The sequence below is a fragment of the Oculina patagonica genome, chromosome 12, assembly GCF_052425735.1.
Source record: "Oculina patagonica isolate OP01 chromosome 12, crgOcupat, whole genome shotgun sequence".
Lineage (NCBI taxonomy): Eukaryota > Metazoa > Cnidaria > Anthozoa > Scleractinia > Oculinidae > Oculina > Oculina patagonica.
In genome coordinates, this window is record NC_135769.1 from 2,384,636 (window position 1) to 2,408,051 (window position 23,416).

At 41.1% G+C, this 23,416-nt stretch overlaps 2 protein-coding genes across 2 annotated transcripts in view; one reads left to right on the plus strand and one right to left on the minus strand.

The window, feature by feature from the left end:
* Positions 1-18,237, minus strand: part of LOC144631346 (uncharacterized) — a 52,727-nt gene extending 34,490 nt beyond the window's left edge. The window contains exons 1-2 of the mRNA XM_078489760.1: positions 18,135-18,237; positions 198-338 (exon numbers count right to left, since the gene is read on the minus strand). The gene's annotated coding sequence lies outside the window, so the exon portion shown is untranslated. The remainder of the gene's footprint in view (positions 1-197; positions 339-18,134) is intronic.
* Positions 100-21,927, plus strand: LOC144631357 (cyclic GMP-AMP synthase-like receptor 1). Its single transcript, XM_078489780.1, has 4 exons — positions 100-448; positions 1,258-1,363; positions 18,141-18,292; positions 19,080-21,927. Exons 1-4 carry the CDS (start codon positions 151-153, stop codon positions 20,186-20,188), a joined length of 1,665 nt encoding a protein of 554 aa, XP_078345906.1. The 5' UTR covers positions 100-150; the 3' UTR covers positions 20,189-21,927.
* Positions 21,928-23,416: the final 1,489 nt, after the last annotated feature.

The following is a 23,416-nucleotide window of genomic DNA, read 5'->3' on the forward strand; positions in this document are numbered from 1 at the left end:
TTGCAGTCGGTGGTAGAAACAATAGTTTTTTTAACCCACTATTCTCATTTTTACCATGGGAATTGTATGGAAATTTGATCTGTATTATACCTCCCAATTTCTAGAGAACTGAAGAGGATCAACAGTTTGCCCATATACAATAAGCTCAACATGAATGACATGAATGTAGATTTAAACAGCCTTTTAAATCGCTTTACCATCAGTAGCGTTCAGTTACGTCGTAAGAGAAAAACAGAAGCTTTGAACTCATGGAAACCGATCGTCAATGAAATTCTTGCTTGTGTGAAGGCGGGAAAGAAGTGTTTCGCCAATCTTCAAATCATCCATTCTGGAAGCTACTATGAGAAAACAAAAGTAGGAGAACCTGATGAGTTTGATTTGATGTTGGTCATGGACAACGTAGAATTCGAGGAACTTCCTGGTTTTGCATGTAGCAAACCGCCAACAGGTGAAAATTATTTTTATTATTTTAGGTACTCGACAGCGTAATTCTAACTTATCTCAGAAATCGAGTTTGGCACTAAATTAATTTTCCGTTTGTGAAGGTTTTATTCACTACAGCGTGACGCCTATGTTGTCTCGGGCAGTTAAGCTAATTCTACCTTATAAATTTTGCTTGGAAACCTGCAGGGCAATCGATCTTTGATCTAAGGAGGTAACGATAGTTATTCTCCATCCCTTGTCATAAGGCCTTAACTGTGCTGCAAATTTCAGCAAAACCTGTTCCTAGGCATGCAAAGCAATATATAGCTAACACAGAAGTGTAATTTGCAACAAACCACTACATTTCAACACAGTGCATCTGGTCACTCATAGTTATTATTATTATTATTTATTTATTTTATTATTATTATTATTATTATTATTATTATTATTATTATTATTATTTATTTTATTATTATTATTCTACTCCATCTTTTACAAGCTTTTGCATTCCCTTTTCTTTGAGCTTGCCAAAATAAACAAATGTGCAAAATTCCAACACATATTAGGTTAAGTTAGCACATATTCACTTAAATCAGTCTGCGAGAAGTTGTAATTTGTTATTGTACACATGTAAGTGCTTGAAATAGTTCTGGGTTTCCTCCGACCAGATTTACTGCCACATATACATCCCGGACATACATGTAGAGTTTAAAACCTGCAGTCAGTTAAGGCTTCTCTTCTACAGTACATTGCAATTTTGGGTTTGCTTAGGGCACCCATTTAATATCAAAATGGCCCTTCTTATTTTTAGTTTGTTGTTATTTGTCCCAGGATTCACTAGGGGTGTTATGACTAATAATCGTTACAGTGCCATTGGGATCAAGGCAGTTTTTGCAAGTCTTGTACAGGAAGCTATCAAGGAACTGGGATATGAAAGGTACCGTTTTAGAATAAGCCTCATTGAACTCATCAATAAATAAATGGCATGCAATGCATGCAAAATTGATAATGTGTCACAGGGGGGTCTTGAATAAGTTTCAAGAAATTTGTCAAAATTATAAACAGAAATTAAGGTAGCTGACAACTTCTGTGTTGAATGACTGTTCAACAAAAGTTGTATTATCTTGTAGCGCAACATCTGATTTATGATATATATACCTTATTCTTACTAATTTTCGCGAGTACTAATTTTCACGATTTTCGCGATTTCAAAATAATCGCAAAATTTAATACGCGTGAAAAAACATTGCGCAAAATTTAAACATGTGAAAATTAATTCGAATCTGTATTAACTATCAAAACGATAACAAAAATTCAATGTTTGACACACATGTAAATTAGGAGTTGTGACACAAACCGTGACAACTCGCTCGGCTCGCCCTGGCTCGCCTCGCTCCTTGTCACAATTTGTGTCCACAACTCCTAATTTACATGTGTGTGCGGAACGCAAGACGCCTTTCTTACCCCTCTCGCGAAACGAGTTGCAAAAAAGGCGTTGGCGGCACCTCTAACGGCCCGCAGCAACAGAGAGCGCCACCTGTGTGCTATATTTATTTTTCAATTGAACAAATATTTTTCTTTAGTATATGCAACAGATGGCTGCCGCAAGATATTCGTCAGAAGTTTTGCAAGCTAAGATGGAGGAAAACCTCCGTGAATTTCAAAGAAACCCCCAAAGAAATTTGTCTTTTTCACTCGCCCACACCGATTTTAACGAATGGCTTAGAGTATGGAAAATGGACATACCCGAAACTGACACAAACAACAAAGATCTTTTAATTTTTGCAAAAAAACACAAAAAAAAGTTTTATGATCTTTTGGAAAGCGAAATTGATGACTTACGAAGCTTAAAAGCAAGCTTTGGACTTGAAGTTAAATTTTCGATACAAAGAGACGGAGTTACGCAACACATGAACCACTATTTCAGTGAAAGAGAACCGCACGTGTTTTCAAAAAACACCAAAGAAGAAATCGAAAAAGAGTTTGTCAGATTTATCGAAAAAGCAAAGGGAGAAATTGAGGCTTGGTCAGAGAAGGGCTCGGGGTGGAAAATTGAAAGAATAGAAATGGCGTATATCAATGTCGCGCGTTATCAGCCATTGAGAGGGGGGAGTTATCTGCCTTTACCACCAAAATTGGCAAACAAAAAAGCAGTTATTAACGTGCAAAACAGGGATAACGAATGTTTGAAATGGGCTTTGAGAGCTGCATTATTTCCGCCAAGAGATGGGAAAAATCCGCAAAGAACAAGCAGATACCCAGTTGACGACGGAATAAACTACAATGGAATCGATTTTCCAACGCCTCTAAAGCAGATTGACAGGCTTGAGGCGCAAAACAACAACCTTGCAATAAATGTGTTTGGATGGGAAGACGACTGTGTGATACCTCTCAGAACAAGCAAAAAAGAAAATAGCATTTCCCGTATAAACCTTATGTTAATTGAGTCAGGATTAATTCAGCACTACTGTTTTGTAAAAAGAGTAAGCGCTCTGCTTTACGATCAGACTAAATCACACAACAAGAAACACTTTTGCATGATGTGCTTGACCGGTTTTACAAGAGCAGACTTGCTCGAAAAGCACGAAAAATATTGCAATGGAGTTAACGGCAGGCCAACAAGAATCGAAATGCCGGAAGAGGGGAAAAACACTCTTTCTTTTAAAAACTATCAAAAACAAATGAAAGCGCCTTTTGTAATTTACGCCGACTTTGAGGCATTGTTAAGAAAGATGCAAGGATGTAAACGCGAAACGCCCGAGGACAGCCAGAAGAGAAAAGAACAAGGAGAAGAACTAGAAGACTTGAAGAAAAAAAGCTACACAGAAAAGACAGAACAGCACGAAGCATGTGGATTTGCTTACACAGTTGTAAGGAGCGACGGCAAACACGAAAAACCTTACGTTTACAGGGGTGAAAACGCCGTTGAAGTGTTTTTGAACTGCCTTTTAAGTGAAGAGAAAAAAATAAGATTTGAATTGTCAAAGCAAAAACCCCTTGTGATGACTTCGGAAGACTGGGAAAAATTCAAAAATGCAACCGATTGCCACATTTGCGAAAAAACGCTGATGAAACAAAACTTTTTAGACTCGTTGCCGGTTTGGATTGGGTATTATGGTGAACTTAATTACTTTGGGCAGCTTCACAAAAAATGTTATTACAGCACGAAAAAAGCGGAGCAAAGCCTTGGTACCGAACACCACTATGAACTAAAAAAGCTGACACAAAACACACACATAGTGGCCGCAAAAAACCAAAAAAAATGTTTGAAGTGCCACAAGCCGCTTATCCAGCCGAACTACAAAGATGTGGTAAAGGACCACTGCCACATAACAGGGAAGTTTCGAGGAGCCGCGCACAACATTTGTAACTTGATGATGAGAATAAATCCAAAAAATGTCCAAATACCAGTTGTATTTCACAACCTAAGGGGCTATGATGCGCACCATTTAATGCAGGCAATGTCAAAGATTTCAAAAGAGGCACAGAAAGAGGTAAAATGTGTCGCAAACAACATGGAAAAATACATCACATTTTCATTTGGCGGACTGCGTTTTATTGACAGCTTAAACTTTCTTCAAGGAAGTCTTGATTCACTTGTAACAGCGACACCGAAGGAGTCATTAAATATAACAAAATCTATTTCAACACAGTCTGATGAAAGTTTTGAACTTCTTTGCAAAAAGGGAATCTATCCTTACGAATACATGGACTCATGGGAAAGATTTAGCGAAACAAGTTTGCCTGAAAAAGAAAAGTTTTACAGCAAACTTAATGATGAGAACATAACGGATGAAGAGTACAAACACGCGCAAAACGTGTGGGAAACCTTTGGCTGCCAGACCCTGGGCGACTACCACGATTTGTACGTTAAGACAGACGTTTCTCTGTTGGCTGACGTTTTTGAAAACTTCCGAAAAATCTGTCTTGAGAAGTACGGGTTAGATCCCGCGAATTATTACACGACGCCAGGCCTTTCTTGGGACGCACTTTTGAAAAAGACAGGCGTGGAGCTTGAGTTACTTACGGACTATGAAATGCATCTTTTTGTTGAAAGGGGATTAAGAGGCGGAATTTCGATGGTAAGCAAAAGATATGCAAAGGCGAACAACCCTTATGTTGAGGGATTTGACCCGAGCCAGCCAAAAAAATACATAATGTACCTCGATGCGAATAACCTTTACGGGTGGGCAATGAGCAAGCCGCTCCCAAAAAGTGGTTTTAGATGGAAAAAGGTTATGCCGACAGAAAAAGAAATAATGACAAAAAAAGAGTTTGCAAAAGCTGGATGGATTTTAGAGGTGGACTTAGAATACCCGAAAGAGCTGCATGACGCCCAAAACAGCTATCCATTAGCGCCAGAGAAAAAGAAAATAAACAAAGAAATGTTTTCACCTTACCAAAAGAAAATAATAAAAAATCTTGATTTAAAACTGCCAGAAAGCGAAAAGCTTGTATTGACTCTCGAAGACAAAACTAATTACGTCGTGCATTACCGAAACTTGCAGTTTTATTTAAAACAAGGAATGAAACTTAAAAAAGTGCACAGGGTCTTAGAGTTTGAACAGGAATGCTGGATGGAGCCCTACATCCGGATGAACACAGAATTCAGAAAAAAAGCAAAGAACGACTTTGAAAAGAACTTTTACAAGCTAATGAATAACTCGGTTTTTGGAAAAACAATGGAAAACCTGAGAAACCGTGTAGACATAAGAATAGCGCGAAGCGACGAAACAAAGAAAATAAGAAAATTAGTTGCAAGCCCATTGTATTCAAGGCATGTAATGTTTTCAAACGATCTAGTTGGAATAGACATGCGAAAAAGCAGGCTTTTTCTTAATAAACCGGTCTACACAGGCATGACCATCCTTGACGTAAGCAAGCTATGCATGTATGACTTCTTTTACAACCATCTGAAAAAGGAGTACGGAGAGCGTTGCGAGCTTTTGTATACAGACACAGACAGCCTTTTGCTTGAGATAGAAACAGAAGACGTTTACGCGGACATGGCAAAAAACATTGACAAGTACGACACAAGCGACTACCCAAAAGAGCATTCACTTCATTCAAACGAAAACAAAAAGGTGTTGGGAAAAATGAAAGACGAATGCGCAGGAAAACTAATTTCAGAGTGTGTTTGTTTGAGGCCAAAAATGTATTCAATAATGACAGAAGACAAAAAAAATATAAAAAAAGCAAAGGGGGTAAAAGAGTGTGTGACAAAGAATAAGATAGATCATGAAAACTTCAAAGATACACTTTTTCAAAACAAGGAAAGCTTTCACGAAATGCACATGCTAAGAAGCTATGCCCACGAGATGTATTCAATAGTGGTAAACAAAAAATCGCTGTCGCCTTTTGACTCAAAGCGATGGATAGCGGATGATGGGATACATACAAATGCTTACGGGTATAAGTTTTGCGAAACAAAGCCTACATAAACATAACTTTTAGAGCTTTTCTGAGCCCAAGGGGCTCAAGCACTAAGTGCTTGGTGGTAACTGTGTATTTGGAGGAATAACAAGCAATTCTTCACGCACGAAGCCGCGCTTTGGACCATCGTGCAAGTAATAAAGCACTGGCTGATTAGGTTTAGTAACAGACCTTTCAATGCTGTAGACTTTTAATGACCAAATCGGATCTGTAGCCCTTTTTACGCCGCCTTCCAGCTCGCCAGGTTGGTAGAGGAAGCGCACATTAACGAGAGAGGGGAGTTTTTTTTCTTTCTTGCCAACAGGTCTTGTATATTTTGAGGACGGTTTTGACGAAACAGCCTTTTCTTTGATTGCAGCAGCAGGTTTCTTACCAGTAAGACTGGTTACTTCGTTGTTCAGAGCGGCAACAACTTCGGGTAGCCTTTTTACCCACGCTGTCGACCGCTGGCCAGATGGCAGGTTCATCTCGACACCGTACTGATAACCAAACAGGCGCCCTGCCAGTGTTTGATTAAAACGTTCAACAATAGCTTGATCTCTGTGAATGTTAACACGCCCGCGTCTAATATAGGTTTTGTGATTTTCCATTTCTTTGGTAACAGCTCCCATGAATTCGCGACCAGGGTCAACTTGAAGCATCTGTGGCCATTTTAGTGCACTTCGCCTGTAAATTGTCTGAAAACCTTTTGCAACCTCAGTTGAATCTTTGGAGGTCAAAGGCTCGGCCTCTTTGAAACGGCTGGCAACGTCAACAACAGTCAGCGCGTATTTGTAAACTTTTCGCCCTCGCGGCAGTTTGTCGTGTGGCAGAAAAAGAAGGTCCGCCTGGTGGACCGCGTTTGGAGAAGAAACATCGAATTTTGGGCGAGGAACGTATCGTGGTGCCGGAAGGTAGATCTGCCAAAGGGCCTGCTTAACTAGCCACTTTTTTGCGGCATCTTCGGAAACCTTGGCAGCCTCGGCTAATTTTTTTATCGCAGCAATTCCCTTCCAATAGCCCTGGGGGCTATAGTAGACTTTCGAGATTTTCTTCGAAAAGTTTTGCTCCGCAAAAATCTTTGCATCCATGCGTATACAAGAAAAAAAAGAAACGTTTAAAGAAACCGAAAGGCAGCGTACCCAAGAGCAAGAGCGCCTGCGCCAACAAACATCAGTTCACCTTGTTTCTGCTGCTCGCTTGGCTGATAAAAATCAGAGAACTTGGGTTCTTTCGGAGGAATCATTTGTTTGTCAGGATGTGCCTGGTTGTAGAGTTTGAAAGCGTAGTCTGTGTTCGTAAAGTTTTGTTTCGCTTGCTGTTTGATCTCATTGTTGGTTTCGATCCAGTCGAGAAGCTTCGTGCGGTCGCGAGAGTACTTCGCGTAAGCTGCCTGGTAAGCCTCGAGAGCTTTGTCGTGTCTTTCTTTTTCTTTCAAAGCGGCGTCATCTCCGCCACCCAAAGCTCGAGCAAGATAGTTGCCGCCAATGAAAGCAGCAGCGTTCAAGATAGCTCCGCCAGCCATAATCGCGACGCTTGCCATTTTGTTATTATACTATTCTAATTTTTTTTTAATTGGTTGGGAGAATTTTCTGGTCCTCGAGATACTGTTTAAGTGCAACGCTGCCAGCCATGACGGCTGTGAACTTTACATAGTTCATAAAACTGCTGCTTGGGTCGGATGTGAAGTTTTCTTTTACAACTTTTTTTGCAGCCCAGCCGATTCCGGCGGCGAGACCTGTAATGGTGGCGGCATCCATGAGCGTTTTCACGAGCTTGTTGTCGGACATGGCGGTTCAGTATAAAATAATAAAAAATATTCAATTGAAAAATTTTTTTGTTTATTCACCGTTTTGCGAAGCAAAGTTTGCAACTTCTTCACCAGATTCAACTTCTTTTGTTTTTTTTATACCTCTTTTAAAAATTGTATCCTCATCCTTTTGCACCCGAATAGCGGTTTTAACGCAAGTTTTGGAAAATTCAAACCAAAGTAATGCAATACCAGCCATAGCTGCACCTTTAACAAGGTTGTCAAGAATAAAACCAAGGGACATTGTCGGTATAATAAATGAAAAATAAATGTTCAAAAGAAATTTTTTAATCCATCGGACGGATTCCTCTTTGTTTGCGAGGTCTAATGGCATTTTGGATTGTCGAAGGCGTGTCTGAAGAACGCGTTGCAACCCTTCCAATACTTTCTGCTGTAACTGGTGTGTCATCAGTTATAAGAGTTGGCGGAGCTTTAAATGTTGGACTTCTTTTTTCGTTTATAAAGCCTTTTATGTCTTCGCGTTTCACATAAGTTGTAACGATTGCACCGCCGATACCAAGCAAAGATATCCATTGATTTGTGGTGAGACCGCTTGATTGCGGCTGAGCCTCGGGCGGAGCTGGTTCCGTTACGTCCGGTGGTGTTGCATTTCGCTTTGCAGCAGCAGATTTCTTTTCCTTTTCTTTTGCAATTATTGCAGCAGCCTCGACAGCAGCTTTTTTCTGTGCTTCACGAGCCTGTTTTGTTTTTTCAGCTGCAAGCTTGCCAGCAGCAACTCGCTTTGGATTTTTGGCAGGCTTTGTTGCTGGAGTTGTTGAAGTAACTTGTTTCTGTTCTTCTTGAGCGATCGGAGTTTGTTCGAGCTCGGCCATTTATAATAAAAAAAAATAATATTTAAATAGAAAATTGCTCAGCAAGATTTTTTGCTAAGCAATTGCTAAGCATTGTTCAGTAATTACTTAGCATTTTCTTAGCATTGCTCAGAAAAATCTTCAGTAGTGTTTGTGTCCGCATCTTTGGAAGCACCTTTGGTTTCGCACAGCGAAGTGTGCGACTTTGTAGCTTCGTTTAAATCAATGTGCTTTGTTGTGATGAGCGCAGCATTTGCAACGGCAAGAAAGCGGCCGCATTTCAAAGCCAGACCGCCTGCCAAAGTGGACAGCTCTTTGCTGATGATGTAGTCGTTTTTGAGTTCCTTCTGATAATCATTGACGTCCTTGATATTTACGGCCATACCAACGACTTTAGTAACAAGAAAAATAAAGCTGTCAATCAAGCTGTCGGTTGTTTTGGATCCAACGTATGCCTCATATCTCTTTAAGTACTTTTCAACTTCTTTATCTGTCAAGCGCTTCACCTGCTCGTGTGTCAGTTGCACACCGATTGCTTCTTTGGCTTTTCCTGTTGAAACAAGGATTGCAAGCTGTTCACGCAAAGCAGGAATGTCAGGGCCTTGAATGAGTGCCATAGCGCTTTCTGTACTTTCTGGTTCAGCTCCTAGCAGTTCCATTACGGAAGCTAATTCTTGTTCACTTGCAGCGCCCTTGACGCTCTCGGGAGGAGAAGTTGCAAACGGGTCAGCCATTTATTACTCTAAAAAATATGTTCAATAAGAAAATTTTGTGCCGTAAGGGTGGCGATGAGAAATGACAAGATGCGAAAACTTATTTTTTTTTAGCTTTAAAATGATTTCTTTGTAATCCTCATGGGCAAGTTCGCCAGCGTAATCCTCAAAGATTGCCTTCGTGGTCTTGGCAGAGGGGGTGTAAAAGAAAACGATTGCCGCAACATTTTCGCGGAATGAGGATGTTATGCTTGTCAATTTTTGAGTTAACACCCATATGCTCAAGCCTGCGTGGCGAGCAGAGAAAGCAAGATTCACCAACTCCCCTGTTCTTCCTTTTACATCTTTCGAAGCAGCACAGTCGTCGAGGATGATAAGCGTGTTCGTACCCTCAAAAAGAAATCTTGAAAGCCTTAACCAAGATTCCACCTCGTGCTGCTCGCAAATGAAAACAAAAAATCGAATATCTTCCTCAGCAAAGCGATAATAAGTCTTGTTGTGCTCGAAAGTCGGGCAGATGAGCACGATGTAGTCAAACTTGCCTCGGAAAGGGCCACAAAGCTGATTGACCACGTATCTTGTTTTTCCTGAGTTCGTTGGTCCCACAATGAGGGCGTTGAAGGGTATATTGGCAGGATCCATCTTCGTTCGTATATGTACCTAAGGTACACTTTTTCAAAGAAAAAATTATAAAAGCACAGATTCTAACTGCCTGCCAAGTATATTCATTTGGGCGTCGCTGATTACGTAAATGTGGCAGTTCAAATTACCTGAGCCGCTTGCTTTCCTCTCTAGCTCAAGCTGGACACCGTCCTTTGTGTTCACAAGGCGCGTGCCGCTTCCGTGCATCGAGTGGTCAGCCATGGAACGCAGATCAATAAGAAGGCCAAACTTGTCTTCTGTGTAAAACTTTTGCAGAGTCATGTGCTGCGTTTTATTTTTTTCTTTCATGTAGAATCTTTTAACTTCTCCCCAAATGTCCATTCCTTCGATGCCGTTGTTGTACAGCATGTTTGGCGAGCCGTTGACAGTGATGCTTACTTTTGTAAGGTCCGGGTTAATGTACTTTTCCGAGCTCCTTGCACCTTTGTTATATTGCTCAATAAATAGGAGCAAGATACCTTTCATGGACCTCCTCTGCGGGTTGACCCTTAGATTCAGACGTGTGTCGGAGCCTTTTGCAAAAGTCACCACTTTAACACGCTGGATGTGGTCGTAAGCGAACTCTTTGCCGCCCGAATAAGCGCTGAACGCTTCATCTGCAATTTCCTCGCTTCTTATCATCTCGTACTCCAGCTGGATGTTTGTCAACTTGTATTTTAGTTTTGTTGTATCTGAGCCTCTGACCACATGTTCGGCTGCCGCGAGCTTCAGTTCGAACACAAGATCGTTGTATAGTGCCTGAGGATAAAATGCCCCATGGTCAGTTAAAATCTGGTGATCCAGGCGGATGCGGTATTTATTTCCATATATCTCATTCAGCTTTTTTTCTGCGTCCACACCTGAAGTTTTCTTATCGCCAGCATTTGAGCGAATTTTGTTAAGGTCCTCGCTCTGAATGCCCTCTGGCACCCTGTCGTCGCGCTCCTCCTGCGAAAGGAAAAAATCCTCAAATATTTTGTAGATGTCATAGCCAACCGTGTCCTGCACGACGGTGCCTTCGTACTTTACAACAAAATCGTCGACCAGAGCTCGGCTGACGTTGTCAACCAGAAAGTTGTTGGCATGGCCTCCGCTCAAGTCGATGTTGAAGCGCAGCGCCAGCGAGCCGGGCACAATGACCTCGTTTTCGTTCAGCTTGGGCACTGAAACATACAACGTTTCCTCTGGATTGGCTTCTGTGCGGTCAAAAGTGATTCGTTTTACCGCGCGCTCGGCTTTCAGTGCGCCGAGTATTTTCTCTGTGCGTCATCTATCGATTGGTTTTATTGTTAAATTGAAAAGTTTAATTTAAAAATATATATATATAAATTAAGCGATGGCAACAGGTGGTGGTGATTTTGGATTCGAGGACCCTGATTTGGACCAAGATCTTGACCACAACAGTGATAACGATGATGAAGAGGAACAAGAGGTCGACACAACCCGACCATTTCAGCCCGGGGAGGCATCCACACCCTACCATGGGGGTGAACAACATGAAATGCAAACGATGCAGCACGAACAGAGCGGGCTGCCAGACACATCCTACGAAGAAACACCTTTTTTGGGAAGCTTTATTCATCAAGATGACAAACCGGCAATGATTGACAGAGCTAAAGATTTTATCAAAAGAAAATTCCCCAAAGTGAACTTCGCAAAATTAGGCCCAATAGGTTTTAGCAAAAAGAGTGGCAATGAAACTACAATTGTATCCTTTGGATCAAAAGGTGGCGAGACCGAAATTTTCAAAAAAGACGGAACTGGCCTTCTCAAAAAATTCACAAACAAGTTTAAAGCCCCCCTTGGGCCAGAAGCGGAATCTCTGATTGCTCAAGACAATGAAGAAATAAGAGAAATGAGACCAAGATTAAGAGAAGCTGAAAGTCAAATACAACAGACAGAAACAATTGACATGCAGAAAGAAAAAGCCACCCAAGAAGTAGAAGATTTCAGAATAAGAATCGAGCGAATAGATGCCAAGATGGAACAACTTGGGTCAAATGTTGAAAATGAATCAGAATTGCGCAGACTTAAGCAACTGAAAAAAAATCTTGAAAAGGATTTTGAAAACAAAAAAAAAGAAGTTGCTGCTCTTGAAAAACAAGCTAAGCAGAAGGCAGAAGAACAAACACGAGTCGACCAACTAAGGGCAAGCCTCGCTGCCATAGAGAGCAGAAGAAACACTTTGCAAGAAAGGCTCAACGACACAAGAGCGTTGGATGATCTAAAAGAGAAAGAAGCCGAGCTGAAGCAACAAAACGAGGAAGATCAAGCTGTTATAGAGGATGAGAATGCCTCCCCCACTGACAAACAAGCCGCGGAAGAAAGAGTTGCGGAAAGAACCGAGGAGCTCGGGCGTTTACAAACGCAGATTGCAGAAAGAGAAAGGGCGCTTCCACTTCGTGAGAGGATCAAAGAGATCTTCAAAAAACATGGCGTGACATTAACAGCAATACTTCTGGCTGCTGGTGTCACGATTGGTTCTGTTATTGGAGCCATTACAAACGCGTTGAAGGCAACCGGCAAAGCGTTGGGGAAAGGCCTAAGTGATATTGGCTCAAAGGTAGCATCAGCTCTGCCTGGTCTCATTGGCTCGATTGCGAAATTTCTTTTCAAAACCGCTGGTCAAGTAATTGGATTTCTTGCAGAGCACACCTGGCTGCTTATCCTTGCTGTGGTTGCTTTTCTTGTTGAAAAATACATCAAAAAGAGACGTTAGCGCATAAGGGTGTAGAGCAAAGCTGCTGCTCCAACCGCGCCAACAGCGACAGTTGCTTTGTTTATTTCGTGTGAATCATTGGCTACGGCCTTCGTAGGTTTAGCGCTTTGCGCGTTGCCGTCCTTTGGACGGGGACCGTAAAGGTCCCTAGCTTGTGTTTCAGCAGCGCTTGCTGCAGGTGCCTGATTTTTTTTTGCTGTGGCGCTCTTGTGTATAGGATTTGAAGGGTGGCTGTTTGGTGGGTTGATTTTTGATTTTCCTCCCGCCATCAGTTTAAGAGCTGCTTTTTTTGTAGCTTTATTAACCTCATCATTCACTCCTAATTTCATCCCAACAACAGCCTGCTTAAGCTGGTTATTGTAACCAACAACGCTTTCTGTGTTTATCACCATACGAGCGGGCATCAGCCAGGCACCTGGGCAGACTGCAAGGTTAAGCCGAACCTTAGCTTCGTCGATGGCTAGTTGGTATCTTTGGACCGACTTTGCCAGATCAGGTTGCCTTATAGCGTCTTCAACCAACACGAGGAACTCACTTTGCGCTTCCTTTGCACGGCCGCCTGTGCCAAGTATGCTACTTCGAACGTTCACCTGCGAACCGAGAATACAGTAGACAAAAGCCTCTATCGACTGGTTTACTCTCGACAAACCTGCCTGAGTAAGCCCTTCAGTGCCGTTAGGACAAAACCAGTCTGCCTGTGCATATGCAGCGTCGTCTGGCTCGATGTATTGAATCAAGTTACCTTTGCTTGCAGTTCCACCTTCATCCGAAAATTTATCGTAATCGGGGTATTTTGCTCCAGTTTTGTTTGGTCCAATGTTAGTAATCCAGATATAAACGTTACCAAGTCCGTGGTTTGCGCCTGTTGTGAAACGGAAATCGCTTGACGGGTCGACACCGAACTCAGCGCATATTCTTTTGTAAGAAGCCACGTCGTACTTGTTGTCGAACTGGCTAAAAGTGGGGTCGCCTGGCAAGGCGCTTACGCTCTGAATTCCCCCCATCTGAAACAATATTCGCCTTATCGTGAAATAAACGTGAAAAAGATAAAAATTACGCACAATCGGTGGCAAGCTAAGAGATGAGTGCTCTTCATCGAAAATATCTCGACTTATACCGCAGCCTGTTGTCGCGCACCATACCGCAAAGTTAAGTTGCTGTGGCCAATAGCCCATATTTTGGCTAGCAAGCCACCTTTTTGACTCTTTTCCTGATGTATGCTTCAGTTTTGTTTTTTGAAAAATCTCTCTTAATTTCGTTGTGAAATATTGGTCTGGTGTGACGTAGATGTTTATTTGGCTGTTAAATATTTTTTTCAAACTCGGTACGGCTTCGTGAAATCCAACCGCGGGAATTGGCAAAGATGAGCCTTTTGCGCCGCTTGGTGACAGCTGTTGTGGAAAACCGCCTGAAATTTGATTCACCCCCAGTGCTTTTTTCATCTCTGGGCTCCAATATTTGCTGTCAGAGCCAAAAACATTTATCAAATGGCCTTGCCCTGCCTTGTAATAAATGTCTGCCGTTGCTGTGTGGTTGTACGCGAACTCAACCTGTGCAACAAATTTTGTTCGGTCAGCGTTTGGATATTTTGCAAGAAAAGGTTTCCATGCATTGTCTTTTGCCGCTTTAGAAATTGTAGTTGCTTCTGGGGTTTTCATCCACTTCATAAAACCTCTTGTTTTTGCATCCATGGTCCTCTTTTATATTAAACATTTTTTATTTTTATTTAATATAAAAATGGTTGTGCTGACTGTTACCACAAAAGAAAATCCGAACACTGTTTATTTTGACCAGCCTATTCCAAAACCAAGCTATATCCGGCTTTTAAGTTGTTCTCTTTACAACAGCTGGAATAGTTTGGAAAAGGATGGAATAGTTTTTTATAAACAAGTGAACAAGGAAGAGAAGGCGCGTTATATACGGCAAGGAAACTTCTCACTCGATGACATTGGGAGTATTTTTGAAAAAGGATTTCCAGAGAAAAACATGTTTTCTGTAACAAAAGGCATTGCAGGTCGTTCATTGATAATAAAAGCAAAAGAGCCCAATTTAAAAGCTTTTGGACTGAACGAAAGTCTTATTAAGTTCTTTAATTTGCCTGGGTTTGAGAATTACGCAAGTATTGAAAAGGAATTTTTTGAAACAATTGAGGTAAATAATGTTTCAAATCCTAAAAATTACTTCATCAACTGTGACCTTATCGACAAGCAACAAAGCTTGCTAAATGGTAAGCCATCAAGCCTTTTAGCGTTTTTTGACATACGTGGAAAACCGTATGAAAAAGTTTATTACCAAAATACACATTTTAACGTCTTGCGCGACGTTTCTGCTGAAGAAAATGTATTATCTCTGACTCTTTCGATTAGAGATGAGAATGGAAAGCCATTCGATTTTAACGGCACAAATCTTACATATGAGTTGGAATTGAATTAAATTAAATACAAAAATAACTTTTATGTATACGAGACCATGTCATCTGCTAATGTGCTCCCGAGTGCCCCTGCTTATGGTGATCGCGAAGAAAACAGCGTAAAACAAACACTGTATCCCGCTTTGCCAAATCAACCAGAAAACTTTAGGTTAACAAAAATCAATCAAATTTGTTCAGAATTTGACAAAGAAGTTGCAAAATACCGAGCTGTTTTGAAAAAGTATAAAAAGGTGAAGTCTTTTTTTCATTATTCCGCAATTTCAATGGGTGGTTTGTCCAGTGTTCTCTCTGCTTCCAGCCTTGGAACAGCGGTAACAGTCGTTGGTTTGCCGGTAAGCGTTCCTCTCGCAGCATGTGCTGCAATTACAGGCGTTTTGTCAGCCGCTTTCACTGGAGCGAGCAAAAAACTTGAACCAAAAATTATGAAAAATAATGAAATTACTTCTCTTGCTGTTGCCAAACGGGAAACTGTCAATAGACTTGTTTCTGCCGCTCTCATTGACAATAAAGTTGATGACAAAGAGTTTCAAATTATTTTGGATGAATATTCTCGTTACATGGCCCTCAAAGAGACTGTTCGCATGCACCTTACAAAAAATTTAAGCCAAAAAAAGTCATCCCCACAGCCTGACATTGAGAAACTGAGACAGGAAATTCGACAAGAAGAATTAGATAGGTTAAAAAAAAGAATATCAGCAGAGTCGAAATCAGATTTGAGAAAATAAACACTGGATTTAATCTGAGTGTTCAGAAAAATAAAATTAACGCATGACACAAATCGTGACATTGTGTTACACACAGCGTGACATTGTGTGACACAGAGCGTGACAGTCACGCGTGACGTTGCGTGACAGGTCAAACGAAAGGGCAAAACCCTGGTCGGGGGGTGCTCGTTGGCTGTTTCTTGCCTAGCCCCGGCTAGGACTTTTTCCCCGCCGCTGACAAGGCGGCTGTCCCACATTTTTACCTCTGCCGAGGTTTGAAATCCCGAGGAATTTCTGAGCACCCCCACGTTATCAGTAGGGCCGAGGCGGGTTCACCCAGGGGTATCTCCCACTGAAAGGAGTCCCCCTATACCCCGTAATTCACCATCCGCACAAGCCATTATAACAGGATTCAAGTGGTTGGCCATCCACTACCTCCCTTGACTTCACCAGAATTTGTGAACTAACAAAAAGTTACGGCCGCGTTTACTTATATATAGTTCACTTTGTCACGTTTTTCACTTGTGGTACCCTTTCACCTATTTTGAGCAAGTACGCATGCGCTTTTGGGCATCAGGATGATGTCATCATTAATTAGACACTTGGTAAAGTTTGGTAAATAAGCTAAAATGTTGGTGCTTTTCCAAGCGATTTGCTTTATTTTAACCGAACTTTCTACTCCCGTTTGGCAAAATGAGGTCAGACAGATAACATATCAAGTCGTGGAAGCAATGCTTGAAGCAGAAAAAAAATAAACAGGCCCGATTGAGTCCGATGTTTCGGGAAAGTTCTTTCGATCGATCGTTAAACTTCTGTGATCAAATCCTGTTATTTCTCGATTTCTTCTCTTCGCTTCACTTCGCCAGCTTCTGTGGGGGCACAAAAAATTACAGCGCGTTAACTGAGCGTATTTTTTTTGTAATATCTGTTCTGTTTCGTTTTTTATCGGCCCAAACACTAAATCCTGATTAGGCCGCCATGTTTCTTTCTGCTCGTCCAAGGGCCTGAGAACTAGAAATATGGTTTCCAGGCTCTCTCTGAAAATGTCACGCAACTCACGTAAGTCGCTCGCGATTTTGCGTGCCGCTAGCAGGGCAACCATTTTTTTGTGTCTGTAAACGGTCAGAAAAAATGGTTTTAGCGCGTTTAACGTTAGCGAAGGTTTTTTTAATGTTGTTTTCTTTTATAAAAAAAAAGTCGCAAGCTTAAACCTTTTTTGTCAATTAAAGGTTCGTCGCCCTAAAGTACAATGGTTGGTTTAAATGATTGGTACGAAGTTCAGTCTGTCGGCTCTTCTTCCGGCAGTTAATTAATTTGTTTACCCATTTTTTTTGCTTTTTCTTTAGTTCCATTTCCACGACTGCTTTCCAGATTTTTTTGTTAGCTTTAGCCAAGATTTGCTTAGCGATTTCAGTTTTTTTTGCCTTAAATTTTCCGGAATTTTTTCAAAATCATAGACATAGTCGTACACTTCTCCTAACCTCAAAAAAGCTTCATGATATTTTGTTAAAGTAAGATAATCCAACGATTTTTTTGGTAAAACTGTCGTTATTGGAACAAATTCTTCGTTTTTTTCACTGTTGGGTAAGTCTTCACTTTTTCCAAAAAGTTCTGGTTTTTTCAGTTTCATACTTTTTTTTAAAGTAAAGTCTCTTTCCAACAATTCTTCAAAAATTTCTTTGCTAAGCTCTTTAGTTTTCAGTTTTGAAATTGCTACAACCAAGCCGTGTATAAATTTTGTCATGTCAACACTTACATATTGTTGTAAATATCGATCAAAAATTTTTTCGTTTTGGATGTAAAACTTTCTCGTTCTCGGTCCTTTTGGTTGAAAAACATCTCTCGTTGGCTCCATTTACCCTGAGGTGTTATTTGTTCAATTGAAAAATAAATATAGCACACAGGTGGCGCTCTCTGTTGCTGCGGGCCGTTAGAGGTGCCGCCAACGCCTTTTTTGCAACTCGTTTCGCGAGAGGGGTAAGAAAGGCGTCTTGCGTTCCGCACACACATGTAAATTAGGAGTTGTGGACACAAATTGTGACAAGGAGCGAGGCGAGCCAGGGCGAGCCGAGCGAGTTGTCACGGTTTGTGTCACAACTCCTAATTTACATGTGTGTGTTTGGAACTGCAACTACAGTATCTACCCTTGAAAATATCTTTCCGTCTTTCTTTACTCGCACCCTCCCTCTGATTATTGTTTTCTTCAGCTTATAAATCGTCCATAACCTCTTTAGTACAGTCCAAAGTTTCCGTTTGCATGGTTAAATTTTGCATATTTCCAGTTATTCCTTAGTCTTTCATGACTGATCCATAAAACACTGACAAAATCGCAAAATTTAATACACTTTTGCTCTAATTTTTCTTGCAATTGCAAAAATTAATACTCGCGAAATTCAGCTCCCGATTTTTCGCGAAATTAAGTACACGCGAAAATTAGTAAGAATAAGGTATATATATATATTTACCTTTAGCAATGTTACTGTGAGGTCTCAAGGCCCAGCTGTTACCCTCAAAATAACTAATAGAAAGGAGCGAGAATATTCAATTGACTTGACACTTGCAATCAAGTATGAATCCTGGCCAGAAGATGCAGAGGAGTGGCCAAGCAGAAGAGATCGAAAGGGTATTGTTGAATTTGCTATTATTAATGCTGAAGAAGTTCTTTGTTTAATTGTAAACAATAGGCAGTCTTTGGAAATGAAGTGCTTTGTTTAAGTCATTTCTTTTTTTGACTTACTTTTCCTTTTTTCCTTAGTCTTAACTTTTGTTTTCGACTTGCTTGCATAATAAATGCACAGGGCGGTGCAGAAATCTTGCCGTGTTTTGTATTGCTTTGGCTTGCAAGCATACTAAATTTCATGATTTCTTTGGGTGTTGTGGGCCCCTGCTTCACTTAAACTCTTCTCAAGAAAATTTCTCCTGCACAAACCCCAAAAGTGAGGCGAATAGTCGAGCAACTGAATTTTCCGGCCAACACTTTGTATAAGAAGGTCAGGAAAGTAACGCGATGTATGCTGGACTGCGATTTGCCACAATATCATTTTTGTGGCCAATCAGAGACAAGCATTCAAATGGGTTATGGAACTGGTCAGGTAAGAGTAAGTGCCCAGGGGCTCTTTCACTCGTTCTTGTAAAAATCCATTAGCACCGATTTTCCTGCGTAGTTTACTTCGTGTTGCTTCAACCAACTGCCCCTGGTTCTCTGAGGGTGGGATCTGCCCTTGCACAAATTTAAAATTTGTCAGATACTCGTTATCGCATGAACGCTTATTTATCAATCTATTTTTATCTACTTTACATACTTTTTTAGATCTACTCTCCTAAGAAAATAACACTTTTAAAATAACACTTAAAAGTGTTATTTTCTTAGGAGAGCTTTGTAATAGCTGTGATTCTGATTTTTCTTTCAGGTTGGCCCAACCAAAAACTTGTACAAGAGATTTACCAAGATGGCTGCCATCTTGTTGCAAAACATCCAAAAGGATATAATGTTCATGAACAAGAAAAAGGATTTCTGTGGCGATATTCCTTCTCAGCAGCTGAAAAGAAGCTGTTTTTGCAGGGAGGTCATGGTGAAGCAAGTTCTTGCTGGAAGCAGGTTTTGCGTATCCTGAAGGCCGTGAGAGAGGAACTAAATTTGAAGCCCCTCAACTCATACCACCTTAAAACAATCTTGTTGTATGAGTGTGAGGCAAACCCTCTTCCTTCCCAATGGAGCTCTACTCATCTTGGTGAAAGATTCAAGGGCCTTCTTCGCAGGCTTGAAAATTGTCTTATGCAATCCAATTGTCCTCATTATTTTATCCCACATTTGAACTTGCTTAAAACATTCAGTCGTCAAAGTTGCCGGGATTTGGCCAGAAAAGTGCGAGAGATCAGATTGCAACCAGGAGAGGTGTTTAACAATCTGATTTTGCAATCACTGCAGCAATCTGTGCAGCAAGCCCTAGAGCAATCTCTGGTGCAAGCCCTGAAGCAGGCCATGGCTCAAGCCTTAGAGAAAGCTTTGCAGCAAGACCAGATGCACCTTCTGGAGCAAGCTGTAAAGCAAGCCGTGGAAGAAGCCGTAGAGCAAGCCCTGAGGCAATCCCAGGTCAAAGGCCAGGAACAGTTCCTGGAGGAAGCATTGGGAACATTACTGCAAGCTCTGAGTGCCCAGGCTGAAGCCCTGGAAGAAAGCATGGAAAATGCACTGGTGCAAGAACTAGAGCAAGAACTAGAACAAGTTTGGGACCAAGCCCTACTAGAAGGCCAGGGGCAAGCCTGGGAGCAAGCCTTTGTGCAAGCCCTGGAGCAAGCTCTGGGAAAAGCCCTGTGGCGAGGCATGAGACAACCCCCGGGGAAAGCCCAGGGGCAAGCCATGGGACAATCCCTGGGGCAAACCTTAGGACAAGCCATGGGGCAAGCCCTGGTACCAGCCCTGCAGAGAACACTGGAGCAATCTCTGGAGCAATTAGCTTCCTTTGTTTATTTACTCACTTATTATTTCATTTTGTCACTCTATACGGTCAGAAATTAACCCATAATGGGTATAATGCAGTGACACAAATTGACTAATGCAGCCATGCATGCAGCAAGCCCTAAAACAGGCCACGGAGCAAGCCTTAGAGACTTAGAGTTATTAATAAACTTGCAGTGCTCAAGACCGGATGTATCTTTTGGGGCAAGCTCTAGAGCAAACCCTGAGGCACCGTTTAGATTTCAATCAAAAAAAAAAAGAAAAGAAAAGCCCTGAGGCACGCAATTTAGGGTTAATTAAGTCCAGAAACAATCCCTTAAGCGAGCTTTTGAAGCCCTGTTCTAGGCAGTGAGCATCCAGACCCTGTTGTGAAAAAGAAGGCAAGCTCAAGACCTCAAACAGTTCATGGAACAGACCCTTGAGCAAGCCCTGGGTCATGTACAGGAGCAAGCCTTTGTTTAAGCCCAGGAGCAAGTGCCCGGGAAAGTCCTGGGGTAGGCCATTGGGAAAGCTCTGGGACAAGCCTTTTTGGGGCAAACTCTGAGAGACGTCATGTTAGAGGGTCTGGGACAGCTGGACCAATGCCAACAACAATAAGCTTCATTTTGTCATCCATTTACTTATATTTTTTATATTGTATTCTTCGGTGCATTGTGATTACTTGACTCAATGCCCACTACTTCACTTGAACATATATAAATAACAGATGTTAGAAGAGACCTCCAAAGTTAGTAAAAAGTAAATATCGTACAACAACAACCTAAAAAAGTAAAATTGCTTTGTTCATAAATTGTCGATCTACCATCTAGGGATTCTGTATAGGGGGAGTTGTTAAAAAATTGAACTTCTAGAAGGGGTGTTATGAGAGGGAGGGGTTACTCAAGAGGGGATGGGGTTTAATCCACCGTGAGTACAAAGGGACGTTTCCATGTGGGATAAAACAGTGTTTTATATCCTGATTAATCCATTAATTCTGTTAAGAGTTTCGTTTCGGCAGTGCTGCCTTCATCAGTAGTAGTACTACTACTGATGCAATTCCGTGGAATCACCTTAATGCTACTGCGCGCGCTGCAATTCAGTACTTGAAGTTAGCCGCAAGACTTGCGCTGACCTGTGTTGGGAGGAAAACAGTGAAAAAGTTGCGTTAACTTGCGTGTAAATTTGATCTCGACCAAAGTCAACGCAAGTCAACGCAAGTGCACGCAAGTCCTGGCCAAACGGAGACGCAAGTTGAAAACTAGCGTCTATTTGCGTCTCAGTTTGGCCAGGCCTTTAGAAATCTCCACGTAAAACTTTTCACTTATTTTTTTGTTGTCTAGGAGATGAATGTTAAAGGAGGTTATGCATGTATATGTGGACACACGACAGCTGTAATCTGCGGTGTCGTCGGATCGAACTCTTTGACGATTGCTTCTATACAGTACAATGAAATGAAAACACACCTCAAGTGTAGAATGTAAGGTGCACTACATTGCATGTACTTGTAGGTTCAAATGGGTGCAATGAATATCGCACGATCCATTGTCAAAAGTATACTGAGTGCTAGCGCTTTTGTATCTTTCGAGTGTTGACCCAATCTGCTAGCTTCAAGAAGTCACGCACACCGGCTAATAAAGCCAAAACAAGGAATTAAGTCAGTCTCCAGTAAAAACTGAATTGCTCTACCTGACTAGTTCGGATATCTGAAAGCGCTTTTTAAAACTAGCCATGGTTTTACCTTTATTAAAGTGTTTTCAAAAATTTAACTGCGTTGGAAGTAGTTTGAGTGTTTAGTTTTCATATCTTAAAAGGACGAAAGCAAACCAAGCTGAATAAACGTTGAATAAATGTTGCACGAACTATCAATGAATACGGAATGAAATAAATAACAATCACGACTATCCTAGCCTTACTTTGATGCTTATCTCGAAATTCCAGCTCACATAACCCCGCGAAACCTAATCCAAGGTACCACTGGGTCTCGCAGATGCTCGATCCTACTGCTTGACAAATGTGCTTGACTGATTGAATTTCCGATCTTCTTAAGAATCACAAGAGCTCATGATCATTAGTTTTTTGAAGGCTAGTATTGGAGATAATTGCTTGTAATTCAGTTTTCATTTTCTAGCAAAGTTTAGGTAAATTCAATATCATAGCACCAAAATTCAGTTTGACGGTTAAAAAACCGCGTTTTGGGGGGAAAATTCGGGCGTGAAAGGGTTAACACGAGCGTTAATTTCCTGGGGGGGGGGGGGGGGGGGGGTACTCGAAAAAGTTTTGTACGGGGAGGCTCCGCCAGGAGATCCAACCCCTTAGATGCTCGATCATAACGCTCGACTGAGGTGCTTGACTGCTCAAAAAATATACTGCTTGCTTAGTAAAACCAAAGCCCAAACTTGAAAAGACTTGACGACAACACAGAAGATTTAATACGTTTTTTTAATTTGCGCGCTAAAGAAGGAAAATCATCGACTTTTTTTCACAAGACTATGTTACAGTGCGCAATAAACAACAGATATCGTTTTTTGCATGACCAGAAATTTATACAGTATTGCAAAAGCATATAAGCTCATATAACTTGACGAAAAGAAGTAGCAATAATGTAATAAAGAAAAAGAAATAACAATTATTTGACATCAGTCTGAATTGATAGTAAAATATTGCTCAAATCTTTCAACATTAACATTTGGGTAACAAAATAAGGTAGGGCAGAGTCTATTAATCCTTGGGATTTGATCATATCTACCAATTTCAATCATTAATTTGTGATTACTTTTTCTAAGTTTCACTAATTCTTTTCTTTCATTCAATTTTCTTGTAAGGTACAGAAACATGGAAACGTACAATCATTGATAACTTACCTTACACGGCACCTCTTCCTTCTTCCTTCTATCCAACCTATTTAATCACCTCGGCGCGTGAGAGTTCAGAAAGGAATGAGCTGTGAATATAAACGATGGCATATTTATCAACTTCAGGCGAAGGACATGACATAGATATCAAGAGAGCGCACGAGTATGACATTACCATGGCAACATCCTTCTAAAGCCATGTTATAGCGCCGTCTGTCACAAGAGGAATACCGAAAGCCGCAAAAAAATGAACGTTGCTCAACAGTGCAGTTTTCAGTCCAAAGCGATCTCCTTCTATGTGAACGGGGTAATTAGATTGTATTTATTAGATGTGTAGCTGATTCCAATTTAAATCTTTAAGAATTCAGTATTTGGACAGAAGAAAAGGAAGTACTGATTAGATCTTCAAGTAAAGAAGAGTTTATCAACCTGCGAGATTTCTAATGTGCGTCGATTT